Genomic DNA, 14,486 nt, shown 5'->3' on the forward strand with positions numbered 1-14,486 from the left:
AAACTCTGAGCCATCAAGGAATGTGGACATACATTGATTAAATCATCCTGGTCTTCCTTTCTTCCTCCCTTTTCTGCTGTATGTGATCCTTCACGGTTGTATGCCAAAGTTAGTACAGGCTTGCTATTTTGTCTTCATTCTGCCTTGAACATTCAGAAGCACATAAATCATTCCTTGTCTGTCCCGGTGATTTTATAGGTCTTCTCTGTATGTGATTTACAAATACTTTTTGACCTAATGAAAGTGCCAGTAACTTCTTTTACCAAATATTTCAGAAGTAACAATTATTGCGAAAAATAAAATAGTTTTTAATCAAAACAGATGTGACTATGCCTTAAGTATTCAAAGCATTTGTTCTTAGGCTTGATGTAGTTTGAGCAGTATAACTGATGAGAAGAGGTAGTTTTGTTTCTTTTTTTCAACTGTAAAAAAAAAAGTACATCAGAAGAATAAGCACTGGTGATGAATCAGAAAAAAAAGCCCCAGGAGAATCACGTTTTGTTCTAAAATTTCCCTTGCTTGGGGACCTCTGTGCTGTTTCCTTTGCTTTGTTTACTTTTTTACTTGCTTGCCTGCTTGGATTCCAGTGCCATGACAGTGGATGACAGATACAGAAATTGTAAGATGCTCTGACATTCAGTGCTCTATTTCTAGGGCACCAAGTGAACTGAGAGTGGTGTAATGTAATCACAACCTGTTTACCACTCTTTGGAATGAGAATTAGAGTATTGTAGTAGGATTTAGACTGACATGCTATTTTTGTCACAGACCCCACCCCCCACTCCCCCCATTATTTTTTTTTCCACATTCAATAAGTAACTTTTGTATTTGGTAAAAATGTATCAGTTTCTATGTGAACACTAGAAAACATTTTTCCCCTAGACACCTTTAGGTTTTTTGCATATGCATCCTAATTCCAAAAGCCTTTAACATTCAAGCAGAGTATACTTGTTGACTACTTGAACAGTACCTGGTATAGTGGAAGGTGTCCCTGCCCATTGCAGGCAGGCAGGTTGGAATGCATTATTTTCAGATTCCCCAGTATAATGTAATATATCTTGACTATGTGCAAAGAAATTAGAATATGAAATTTAGAAATACTTTAATTGCTTTGTTGTCTGCATTCTGTGAAATATTTGCCAAACATCCCACTAAAAGAGTTCTGTGAGTGTGTGCCATGTCTTATCCTGTGGTCAGGGGACCCGTTCTTCATGCCAGTATTGTCTGGTATGTAGAGCTGAGTACTTGTATCATTCATATTTTGTCTTTTGAATGAAGTAAAGGCCAGCACTACTGCGTCCTTTCCTTGGGTTGCCCTGAGCATGGTCAAAATGTGATATGCTGGCCCCAGGAATTATTAAAGCACACTGTGAGATGCTCACCATGCTTTCCTGATGAGCTTAAGCTAGTATAAATAAGTGCCGCAACTGAGAGTTGCACCTTATCCCTATGACCATAAATTTTCCTGCCACAGTTCTACCCAAATGTTTGTGCAGCTGTTTAATGAAGCAGATAACATTAAAACTCTCTTTTGTTCTTCTTTCCCCTCTGAAATACTTTTTAATGTGGATCAATTCCCTCCTCTCCGCTTGCAGATATGCTAATGCCACGGCAGAGGGGAGGAGTGGTGGCAGGAATCCACGGCAAAGGGTGGCTGCCCTGGCGTCATGGCCACCTTCGGTGGGTGAGCTTGGGCAGCAACTAGGCTGTTCCCTCTCTCTTGCTTAGAGCATGTGAGTTATGAGACACTTGTGAGACACCAATTATGAGACATCCTGTCTCTCTGCTCATACTCAGAGTAAACTAGGAGTAAGAGAATAAAAAGGATTTTGCTTGCCTGTGCTTGCAACAGTCTGGTTGTAATTGAGGACTGGATGAACACTTGTTTCCTGTCCTGTTCATTCACCTAACCTAGTTTTAAGGAAATTACCCTGTGTTGTGGCTGGAATATCCTCATGGGTGATGTTGGTAGAAATGCATGCATCTTGAGCAATTGGCTGGGCGTGCATTGGGCAGATGTACCTATCTAGTTGCTGTTAAAAAATATTAATAATTGTAGTTCAGGAGCATATGGATGGTATTTTCACCAAAGCATGGCTGGGTAGAAAGTAGGTACAGAGGAAGAAGATATTTTAGATGACTGAGGCAATCAAATGTGGAGGTAGGTGCTTAATCACACTTTCCTTAAAGAATTTTTATTTTCTCATTAAAGGTTTCTTAAAATTTCCATTGCCCTTTTTGATGTGCTATGTGGTGACCCTTTAGGAAAACTGTTAACTGTCCTTTTGGGAAACTCCAGGATAGCAATACTTGATCATGCTGTCACAGAAAGTACTTTATGCGGAGTTGAATGTTGATACCATGGGAAAAACTGAAATCCTGGACATTTCTCTTATTTTGTTTCTGACAAGAGTAAAGGCATTTTGACATCTGAAAGCCTCTGGGGTTTTTATAATTGAGCTCTTTCAATTTTTTTTTAATTTAAGGTAGACCAGGTAGGATGGTGTTCTGTAAGCACTTGAAGCATATCAGAAAAAAAGAAATTAATTTGGCTCCCTCCTCACAACACCAGCATCATACATAGTCGTCGAGAAGCTTATTTATGCTTCTGTTCATCCAGAGCTGGAAGAATCTAGTGACCATTTCTGCTTCTTTGTGAAAAAATTTTCTCAGTTACAAAACGGACTGTCAAAAATATATTAAAGAATACAGCTTTTATATTGTAACTAATAGTGGCCTTGGATTTGCACGTAAACCTATAGATAAAAAAATTGTCATGCATATAAACAACATTCAAAAATAGTAGCTGAATGTTAAACGGAAGTATTGTGGTCAAAGAAACACAGCACATTTTTTCCCCTGACGTAATCACTGAGGTTTTCAGAAATTCTAAAAGTTCTCAAGATACGTAACTGCCTTTTCCTCCCCTGTATAAAATATCTGTGCATATTGTTACATTCTCACTGTTCAAACTGACAAATAATGTTAAGCTTAAAAATAGTGTTTCCAGCTCATACAGCCCATTTTTATGAATTCTTTAATGTCTGATGTATTCATTAAGAATATCTTAATGGAGTTACATGTCAAGTAGCAGTTTCAAAATATTTTATATAGCGTAAAGACCTCGACACACTTTCCAGAATAAATAGCGATGCTGAGTAATTATTTTTTTTCCTTATTCCTGAGTAAATAAGCTGTTGCTTGGAGAAGCCTATATTTTTTAAAGGAGAGTCAAAGGGTAAGTACGTTCATTTAGTGCAAGGAAGTATAACAAAATCTTCTGTATGGGCCTAGCTGGTGCACAGGTGACAATTCAATTTGAATTTTCAGATGAAATGTTCTAGAGACAGAAGACCTGAATAACAAAAATAAATAGACAAGTCAGTTTTCAACTGTATTTCAGCCCTGAAATGCAATTTTAAAATATTCTGAAGGAGGAAACTTGATCATAGATCTACTTTTCTTCCTCTGGTCGGGGGTGAATAGTTGTAGGGAAGGGCCTTAGTGCCCTCCAGTGAGAAAAACTCAGTTGTATACTACCCATTACGTTCTCTGCTTCTCTCGTGTTGTTCTCTGCTGTTACAGGAAACGCAGTTGTGCCAAAATACATAAATGAAAGGAAATGAGACTGTTTCGATTGTACCGTGACCTCATTCACACGACTGTGTGCCACCTCAACCACTTTCGTAATCACTGTTAATTCAGTATAAGAGGAAACTGGGCTGCAGTGATAGGGATTTACAGTGTACCAAATCGCCATCAGTGCCCCTTCTGCTAAAAGAATCTGTTATTTAGTGCTAGATTGTCCTTACGTTGGCTTCATGAAACCAAGCATTAAGTCTGGCAGGTTGCTGCTAAATCTGTCTCATCTCTCTGAATATCTGTACAACAAATCATGGTCATTATTCATGCTTTTATCAGCTGTTTTTTTTGCAGAGAGAGGGCACTTCATCCCCTTTCATCTTTAGGATTCACTTGTCAGGTGATTAGGGGGATTTGTGTCTGGCAGCTAAATAATCTAATTATACTCGCCTTGCAGAAAGAGTGGGTTCAAGATTCTGTCTGCTTTGTTGATATGTTCTGTTGTGTGTTGGGAGTCAACCTAGGCTTGGAGTCAGGAAATCTGAATTCCGTTTCCAACACATGTTTCTTGTGTGACAGGAGTAAGCAAGTCAGAGTGATATCAACAGAGTAATGTAAATGGAACAAGGCTGGCTGCCACCATCTAGAAATGAGATTTATGGTAATCAGCGTACTGAAGGAGAATAGAGGGAAAATGAAATGGTACTCTTCAGGAATGTCTCTGAACCACCAGCTTAGAGATACAAAGGCAGCAGGGAATATGCTACCCTTTTTGCCGATGCTGAAACCATTCTGCACCCAAGAATTCAGGATACACAGGGCTAGAGAGAAAATGCAGAACTTCAATTGTCTTTACAGCCTGGTGATTAGGACATTGCTGAGAGGGGGTCATTATGGGCCTTCTGGTTCATACTGCATGTGACTTTTTATTGCAAACATTAGTTAGGTAAATGGAGAGAGGGAGTTCATGCTGGGAGATGTCAGGGAATGCTGGCAGGGTCGAGGATCCTGCTCTTGGATTTCGAGCGTCTAAATTCCCAAAAAGTCCTTCAAGTTCTAAATCTTGTTTTGTTCCTGTGTCCCTAAGGGGTAATATCTACTAGCTTCAACAGAATGTCAAGCCTGATAGGTAGGAATGAATCAGGTAAAAGGCTAAATAATGTGAAAGCTGGAGTTGTATATCAGTATTTTGCAGGGTAGATCTATGTGTCTAGAAGGGCTTGGAAAGCATGTTTTTTTCTGAAATAGAATTGGCCTTCTTCTTATATAAAGGGAGAACAGAGGAGGAGGAAGAATTATATGGAAATCTTTAGCTCAACCCAATTAAAGTGTTCTTTGCTCCCATGTTTCCTTTTTTTAGAAGTGAAGGAGGTTTTGATAAATTATGCTTCAACTGGAGGAGAGACCAAAATACCCTATAGTAACTTGTCCCTGAGAAGAAAAGTCTAGGTCATGAAGTTGTGTATTGGATCAGCAAGAATTTCAATTGGGCTTGCTTGGTTCTCCTAGCCACTAGTAAATTCAGTAGATATTTGACCTGTATGGGAGTACAAGTGATGTAAAACTACTGGAGAGTCAGAAGCAAAGTTTCTGGCTCATATGGAGGGAGATGTTTCTTGCCTTCTTGGATCTTGTAGGTCACTGTGATCTTTCAGCACATTCCATGTGCTACACCCAGTTTTGCACTGCTCTTCATCTATCAGGATGAAGATACCTGTCAGGAGTCCAGTTTCTTTGCTCAGGCTATCTCTATATGTGCAAAAAGAGTCATGTCTTCAGCCACTTTGCTCCCCAGGCTTTTTACCTTCTCTCCTGGACAAATTGCAACTCATGCAAACAATGCTTTCCGACCTGTCTCCTAGACAGCTGATTTATCATCTGCACAGGCATTCTTTCTACACGAGCAGATGAATGAACGTTTTCAAGCATTGCACTTGCATCTGCTTCTATAAATGAAGAAATTACATTGCAGCATGCACTTCCCACTGGGATACACTAGTTTCTTTGTCTTTGCCCATGATTCTTTTGCTGTGACTTTTAGGTAGTTAAATTTTAGCTTGTTGTGAGTTTATCTGGGTTTTGGTTCCATGGCATAAGATCAATGATTCGCGTAAGATAAAGCAATTGCCAAATGCTTTCCTTTTATTAGTAGTTCTTGAATATCAATTTCATTTTTACAAAAAGAAAAACTCCCATAAATTAAAGTTTCTGGATATTCCTTTGGCAAACATTCCTTTCTGAGTTAAATAGCAGTGCAGTTTAGAGTATGTGCTCTCATCATTTTCCAAACCCTTTTATGAAGCAGAACTGTGAATAAAGGCTTGGTCATGAATGAGCATGTACCGAGATGTGCAGCTACCTTGAACTGCCCTGTTTGCCTCTGAACCACAAGCTGTCTTCCCAGTCTTGCTTTCATCTTGAAGGCATTCTGTGCTTTCATCTGTGTGAATGCCCGGTAGCTTCACATTCTTCATTGTATCTCTTCCAGTCCAATTTTCCCTGTTTTTCAGCTACATTTGAGAATCACCTTTTCATCATCATCCTTCTTGACTTTAAGCTTCTTCGGTACAGCCAGGTCATGCTCTTTTCTTAGTTTTGCCCTCACCTGATTTGCAGGAGTCCATCATGTGCTATTTTTTCTGTTACCTCCCTAATCGCTGCTTCAGGTAATGCTTCTTGTCTCTCATTCCCACCTCAGCAAAGAAGTTGGGAAGTTCTGTAGAGTTTTGTTGTTGATCTCTCTTCCCCAGCAGTTCACAAACTCCAGTTCGTATGTAGAGTTTTAAGCTCATCAGAAGGTCAGTTGTTTCTGCTACCACCTGCAAGTTAAGTTGCAAGAGGACACTTTGGGGTATTGCAATTCATAGTTTGTCTTACTTGTCAACACAAATTCTGTCATTGTCTTGTGTACAACTGTCGAAACCACCTCTCTTCCAGAAGCGCTCTTTTTGCCAGCCTAAAATCCTTGTGTGTGTATTTTACTCCTTTTCATAAATAAGTTTTGACATGTTTAGTGTACAAAATGGCTAATATGGAGCTCTTCATATTCTTTTCACACTTTGAAATTTTTCAGCTACTTCAAGTTCTGTACTTCTATTGCTTTTCATATTGACCAGTGTTTTCCTTAGAGTCCCCAAGAGGTTCTCAGTGCCTTCAAGACTAAATCTTAGATCTCTTGTCTCTTAGCTTTTACTCAGAATGTCACTGGAGTATGGAGAAGGTTTTGCGGTGTTTATGCATACCTTACCAGCAAAGGATATTGAGCTCCAGCTAGGGCTTTTAAGTACTCTTATCTATATAAACAAGCGATAATTGCACTTATGTATGTCCTCAACTCCACATGGCTGGGATTTTAAAGCTAGACAGCTTTCTTGATAGGGAGAAAAGCTGAGAGGGGGGATAGCATGCATATAGTTACTGGTGAAGATACATAAAGATGAATATCATCAACTGTATTTTATTTTGTTGGGGACAAATAATGTTTGTTTACCGTTCTTACCTGTCTAAGGCTGATAATTGCTTATTGTAGTACTCGTCTGTAAATTAGTTATTTCTGCTCAAAATAAACAAAAATGGGAATCATTTAAAGAGATGTTGTCAACTTAAAAATCACACTCGATCTAGAATGACTGAAATGAATAATCCTTGTGTGGACAGAAGTCAAGGGTTTTTTTTCCCCCACTCTTCTTTCAGTTTTGCTTTTGGCACTGAATAGCACCTTTCCTTAAGTAATTTCATCACATACTCAGTCCAGCAATGAAACTTCCATGAGTCTTCCCTGAAACTGTGTTAAGGAGTTAACGTTTAAAAATGTTAGTAAACATTTTAAAAAATGTTAGTAAACATTTAAAAATGTTTAAAAATGTTAGTAAACATTTTTAAAGGGAAAATTTGAGGATCACATTTTAATGAATTCTTTATAATTTAAAAAAAGGCTAATAAAACCCCCACAGACAAACCTAAGTATAGATGCATTTGCCTCTGTTTCTTTACTGTCCTTTTTCAACTCCTATATTTTGTATTTCCATTACAGTTTTTCATATTGTCCAACTTTTAACCGAATCTGCAAATTTTAAAGGAGGATAATTATTTTTTTTCAGAGTGTTGGGAAGAAATTACCTCCAGCCACAGCAACTCAGGAGCCAACAAAAATAGAAGCGGACAGCAGAACAAAAAGTAGGTTTCATAGTTTTTTCTTATTTGCACTTTGTGCTAGTAAGCCTTTTAAAAGCAAGCTGAACATTTTTCTCTGGTTTTGGTGAAAAGAGTGTCCTGTATATATGAAAAGTGAGGATGCAGATAGATATATTTAGGATAAACTTTGAGTAGGCAGTACATAGACAGAATGCATTGTTTCAGAGAATCCTCTGAATTGTTTTTGCTCTGATAATCCTACCCTGAGTTTTCTGCCACCAAAAATCAAATTAAATTGGGTGATCAGCTTTCAGCCTTGAGGGTACTTAGGAATTGGAGTTGAATAAGATCCAACTTCAGGCAGTAACTTGTAGGTGGGTCATAGAAAAATATCTTTCGTTGTGAGTGCCCTTGCTTTTTTCCTCTTTTTTCTTTCTTTATGTAGCAGAAATAATCTGTGTGGGTGGTATAGTTTGTATGGGAAATGAACAGTGTCCAAGAACTTCAGTTCTGTTTTTATCATTTCAATGTTTTGTAAACAAAAAGCAATAATTAAATCTTTTAGGCAGGGCTCAGTGCTGTTCTAGGGAGGCATATGTAGCTAGCTTACCAAATGACTTGCATATATATTCCCCATCTTTTGATTTTATTTACATAAAGTTACAACTAAATGTTATGGATTAACATTTAGTTAAGAATTTTAAGAATAAAAAGGAGAAGAACATAGCCATACCCTAGAAAATAAATTGAGTACAATATAAAGCGTTGAGTTTTTAAGTCTTGCACACTCCTCCTTCCTTTAGATAGTTAGATAATGTTTTGTCTCAGAACTGAAACACATACAGACACAGGAAAGCAAGCATCTGGAGCAGAAGAATATGGGCTGTCTGAGAGACGTGTATGGTTACGACCTGTTTTACCAAGTTTTCAGTTCAGAGTTGCAAAAGCAGCCTAAAACAACTTTTAGTGAGTTACTGTCCATTAGCTGCACCACACTAATTGACTTGCTGCATCCTCTTATCTTGTTCCCCTTGTGACACAAGGCTGTTAATGGGAAGTGCTGCAAGAACTCAATTGCCCTGAGGAAGTGGGAACTCGTAATACTGAAAAATGCGCAAACTGGTAACGTAGAGCAGGCTCCTGAATGAATGTGTTTTGGAATTACCTTTCCTGCAGCTTGAGCAGGTTAAGCTGACCTGAGTGCAGGTGCCATCAGAAGGAGTGGTCCCATGGGCTTTCCCACCTGCAGCACTACCCTGGTGTGGTAAGCCAGGCTGGCAGACAGATGCCTCTTTCCACATCAGCTTATACTTCTGACAGCTGAAACCACTTGCTAAATCACATTCCAGGGTACTGGGCTTTCGTACTTCTACCACTTACAAACGAATGTGGAAACCTTCTGAACAATGGTTAGAGAACTGTGCCTTCTATAGTGACACACTGAGCTCTGGTTGACACAGAGACACTTCTCCATCAACTCTTTGGGGCTCTGATTGGTTCTTCTTTCACCTTTTTGTCATTTCCCTCAGACATGTCTTTTTTGGTCAGAAAATCCTTCTTCTTCTGTTCCCATCTGTTTTCAGCATGGTTGTGTGCAAACATCATTCAACATCCCTTTTGCCAGAACTAGTGAGAAGGGTGAGCTAATTTGTACGATATATTTGCATGTTCTGTGAATATTACCTAAACTTCATTATTTAGGACATTTTATGTTTCTTGGAATCTCGGGGGCCTAAGCAGAATTTTTGGCATCTCTGTTCTTGCTTGTGAAAGAGAAGTGTATGTATAGGAAGGTCTGATATAATGTAATTATATGTAACTGTCTGAGCCTCAGATGGCATCACAGGAGATACTTTTAAATCAGTTGAATGTCCTTTATTTAAATCGAAAAACCTTTCAGTGAAAATGAAACATACTTCATTCTAGTTTGGTTTTTGATATAGGCGGAAGAATAATTTTTTCATAAGACAGTTAATGTCTGGTAGTCAGACATGAGGAGTATGATCAGAGTCTGGCATAGGGCTATGATCTGTCTAGTATTTGTCATTTCTCTAAAATTTAATTTTTGTTTTCTTCTAAAAACCTACCGCAAACAAGCTTGAAAAAGCATTGAATCCAGGGAAGTTTGCAGTCTCTGAAAATCGATGAATATCTTAATTGCAGTGTTCAGTATAAAAGTGTCATTCCACCTTGGACCTCAGCTACTTTCACTTTTGCCTGGGATGGTAGGGTCCCAGTCTTCCTTGGAGTCTTTAATTGCTGAACAAAACAGATACTGTGCCATTCTCCAAAGAAGTAGCAAGAAACATAGATTCAGCTCAGTATGGAGACCGGGCTTTTGGATATGAGAGTTAGATTGGGATTACTGCCAGAGATGTATGCTGCAAGCAAGAAAGAGATAACGTTGACAGAGGAATAATACAATTTTTCATCTTCTGTCTGTTTCTTTCCATAACTGATGCTGTTATTCCTTAGTCTCAACTTGATAAAAATGCAGTTGCACTGTGAAAGAGCCTGCTGAGAGAGGAAATGGGGGGCAGTAGCATCTTCCCTCTCTGCCCTACGGGCTTCAGCATGGAGTGATGGTTGCTGACTCCTCCCACATCTTGATTTGAGTCCGCTTTTTTCCTATAGCTTTTCTGATGCGATAAGGCAGTGATTTGCAGCAAGGCATTGGATATGCTTACCATTTGTTCTTCATACCTGCAAAATGGCCTAAGTTCTGCAATGGGATGAGTTGGTCAGAACAAGGGAGAGTGCAGTATGGTCTATAGGTGCATCTCCCAACAATATGCTATGTTAATCTCCTTAAATAGTGGGCTTAAGATTTTGGGGGGATAAACAGATGACTCTTCAGGGCCAAAGAGGACTTTTTGCTCAAAGGGAGAGCACAGTGAAAGCACAAATCCTTACATAGCTTGAGTGGTCCCTTGGAAAACATCACTAACCTTTCAGGAATGAAAGAACACGTCTTTTAAGAGAAGAGGGGAGATCTGTGTGGGTTAGGTTTGTGGCCGCCTAGACTTATAGGGGAATTATTCTGCTGTTGAATTTCCATCTCTCTTAGGCAGCTGGGATGGCACATGCATCCTTGTGTGTTTATAATTTTATCTCTGGGGTAAGATATATTTTTTTTCTGTGCAGTAGCTGCAGTAGCTTGCTTTTAGTTTAAGTGGCTTGCCATGAAAAGGCTATATTGTAGAAAGTATGTATACATTTTTAAGTAGTTCTGTTGGATTCTAGACTTCAGCAAAGCAAAAACATCCACAATGACTGAGAGAGCTATTGCAGATTACTGAGACTGCAAAACTGAGTATAAGCGGATAACAAAAAAGGCAGTAAGTCACAGAAGGCATTGATCATGGCACTTAATTTGATTGCTCCGCTCACTGACTGTTTACAGTTTGTGTTAATCTATTGCATAATAGGAATACCAAAATCCTAGCAAGCAACTTATCTTTTTGCATGATGGTAGAAGGTATAATTAGTTCTGTTTCTATTTTTTGTTTGATGAGATGGTATTTTGATAGTTTGCATCTCTTGAAGTTCTGTGAAAATATTTATTAGTGCAATCCATTTATGAGTCTTGAGTGTAGCAATTAATAGTAAAACTAAATTCTGCTGAATGTAGTGTTTGGATTTTTTTCATCTGGTTTGTGGTTTTGTTAACAATTATGTGATTTTTCACTATATTGTGTACATTTTATTTCATTTTAGAAACATTTTATGAGTGACAGTTAAAGAGATGAAGCTTAAGCTCAAGGAATATTACATTAATGCTGCTTATTTTCTTACTTAGTATTACTGTTTGTGTCCACATTAGTGTATGATTTAGACTTCATCAAGGGGGAAATGCTTAAGCCTCAAAAATCAACTATATAGACTATACAGGTTTGTTGTTTGTTTTACTAAAAATATATAAATAATCAATTTCTGAAAAGTTAGAAGGGTGAATCCAGCTCAGTGGTTAGATTGTCTGAGATGGAGGAAATCTTGCTGTGGGGTGAAACAGTTCTTCCCTAACGATGAGGAAGCAGAAGCAGAGGTGAGAGGAGGAAATTTTGTCATCCTGACCTAAGAGGAAAAGCAAATTCCAGAGTCACTGTTGCCTGTGAAATTTAAGACTGAAGGTTATGATTGTCTGTGTACTGCTGTCTTGAACATCACAGCTCATACTAAGAGTCTGGCAGGAGAACAAACAGAAGAGGCATGCTTTTAAAGGGAACAGGGTCCACTGATACAGTGAATGGAGTTTGCTCAGTCCTGGTTTAAGCAGTATAATATTTAACCAGTCTCTCAAAATACAAACAACTGAATTTACCTGCTACAGTACTGCAGGACCCGAAGTCATATAGAAGGTCTATGCATTTACATCAGTGCTTTACACTGCAATTGTAAATACATATCAAACCACTGAATTCTGTGGGTGAAATACAGTGCTTGCAACAGCCAAGATAATGAAGCAGCTGTATTCTGTAGGAATGCTGTCTCTCGCTATTGTTCTCCCTCTTTAAGGCAATGATTTTTGGGGAAGCCTGCAACTGTGTCAAATAGGCCGCATTTTGAACTCAGGACAGACAGGGGGACATAAGGTGCTGAACAGACATGCATGTTAATGACCCCCATAAAACATCCAGTTCTTTTTAGAGGATAGCCCTTTTATAGTGTTTAGGATGGTCCTGAGACTTTTTCCTCAGTGACATGTGGGCAGTGACAGACCACTTGTGACAAATACCTAGTTCTTTGCTACTGCTCTTTCTTTCGACTTCTGAGCTATGAGGATGATGCTGGGAAGGGGACTTGTGTGTCACCCTGGGCTCTTGGGGTCTGTCAGAGAGGCTAGCAACAGCTTTGTTTTTCCTTCCAAGGGACAGGACATTGTCGTTACCGTACCTAGTCTAGTTGGAATGGTACCATTCAAAAATCATGGGATGTAGCCAATGTTTTCAATGGAATTACACCTAGCCCAAGCCCTCTCAGTTCAGAATATGTTGGCCAGAAGCTGAACATCCTGCATTAGATCCGGCCTGTTTGAGTTGTAGGATATGCTGTAAAGTTTATCTGCTCGCTCAGTTCCCTGAGCAATGCCCATTGTATATGACAGGTTGTTCTACTTTGCTTGGGAGGAGCTGTGACTTTGCAGAGAGGGACTCTGTGGTCTGACAGAGTAAATTATTGTTGAATTAATAAATGAGGACTGAAAAGCTCATTGAATATCATCTTTTCTCCTCCAAGATGTCTGCTGTTGGGGGTTTATTAGCAGGTATATTTTTAAAATGTCTTCAGGTCAGAGGAAAAAAAGAGAGGCTTCTGGAAGAACGATCTATGATGTGTAAACACACCCTTGGGTGTCCAATGTACAAAATGACATTTATTCTCTACAGTTGAGGGATGCTTAGTATTGATATCTTAGTTTGAAGCTTTAATTTGGCTTGAGTCTATTTACCAGACTTGTAATAGGATATATTATTTTGACCTTTAGTTTTTTGGTGGTTTTTTTTTCCACTTGGAAACCCCTCAAATTCAGCATGTTCCAGTTGGTCTCTACAGTGCTGTGTCTGAAATTAGTATTTCCTTTTATCTTTTCTTCCTTCCTATCTAAACATAACTTGAAATTAAGTGCTTCTACATCCTCTTGCGGTATTGTGCTCTGCTGAGTGAGGACAATTTTAGTACTGAAGTGACATAACCTATTAGATTCTTTCTGCTTTTATTAATCTGATTTTAAAGGTTCCCTTTTACTTACTTAAGTCATGTTGGTCTACCATTCCCTTAGGATAAGTTTGAAAGCTGACTTTGTCCAGTCATTTACATTGTTCCCAACCCATCTGTGTTGTTCAGACCTAGCTCTGTTGCAGCATGATCCACGGAGCCCTTGTTAGGCAGAGGAATGTACTGATTTAGTGTATGTCAGTGTGAATCGCACTCAAGGAGTCCAGACTTCTACTGTACATAAACCATGATTTTTTTCCACAGCTGTGCCTTCACCCTGTGTTCTTGTGCCAGCCTTCACTAGGCAGCCATGAGCCTCCCCCAGCTCCCTCTTGTGCCTCTCTCAAGATTGCCTCCTGGCTCTTCATGAAATACATCGGCATTTGGCTGAGCTGAAGACCTGTTTTTTGATATTTTTCTCTAGTTTAATTCCTTGTTTCTCTGCTATCTGGATATTAAAAAAAAAAAAAGTAAGAGCTTGGTGGGGAGGGCGCATAGGTCATGGGAGAACAGAATTCTTGACATCAAAACTAGAAGGCAAAAATGCATAGCTATTTGCTATGTGTGAAAGATTATGAGTTCTTTGGTTAAAGTCTTGCTGCTTTTGACAGCCACTTACTGTAAGATCCACGTTGACACATACTTTTAGAGGAAAAGCTAAAAAAAAAAAAAAAGGAAGAAAGAGAGCACTTAGTTTCCTGATTATCAACTGACTTTTTCAGATGCTGAAACCACAACCTTCTCTCCACTCTTGTCTGTTGGGGTCATTGTCTTGAAGGATGATTCAAATGTAAAGTCTTAAAATAGCAAGGGGAAGCTGAGGGAGGATTGCTTGTTGTAGGACTCGGGAAGCGACGACTTCCCTGGAGACACTTGCTGTTCAAAGCATTCTTTAACCTGAAACAGATGGGATTCATCCATGCCTTGGGCGAGAGCTGCACCACTGGCATCTTTTCAGAATAGTACCATTACTGGGGTATAGTGGCTGTTCTTCTCTGATGATTAGCTGTTCATTGAGCTTGGCTTCCCATCTAATCTTGAGATTATACAGTGTATAG

The 14,486-nt window shown here is 39.0% G+C and overlaps 1 protein-coding gene across 1 annotated transcript in view; it reads left to right on the forward strand.

Annotated features, from left to right (window-relative positions):
- Positions 1 to 14,486, forward strand: part of LOC104294849 (SH3 domain-containing kinase-binding protein 1-like) — a gene marked incomplete at its 3' end in the record, with an annotated part of 200,492 nt that overhangs the window by 148,181 nt on the left and 37,825 nt on the right. The window contains exon 7 of the mRNA XM_009894511.1: positions 7,683 to 7,758. Within this exon, the coding sequence (XP_009892813.1) occupies positions 7,683 to 7,758 (76 nt within the window). The remainder of the gene's footprint in view (positions 1 to 7,682; positions 7,759 to 14,486) is intronic.

Source organism: Charadrius vociferus, unplaced genomic scaffold (assembly GCF_000708025.1).
Source record: "Charadrius vociferus isolate BGI_N301 unplaced genomic scaffold, ASM70802v2 scaffold770, whole genome shotgun sequence".
Lineage (NCBI taxonomy): Eukaryota > Metazoa > Chordata > Aves > Charadriiformes > Charadriidae > Charadrius > Charadrius vociferus.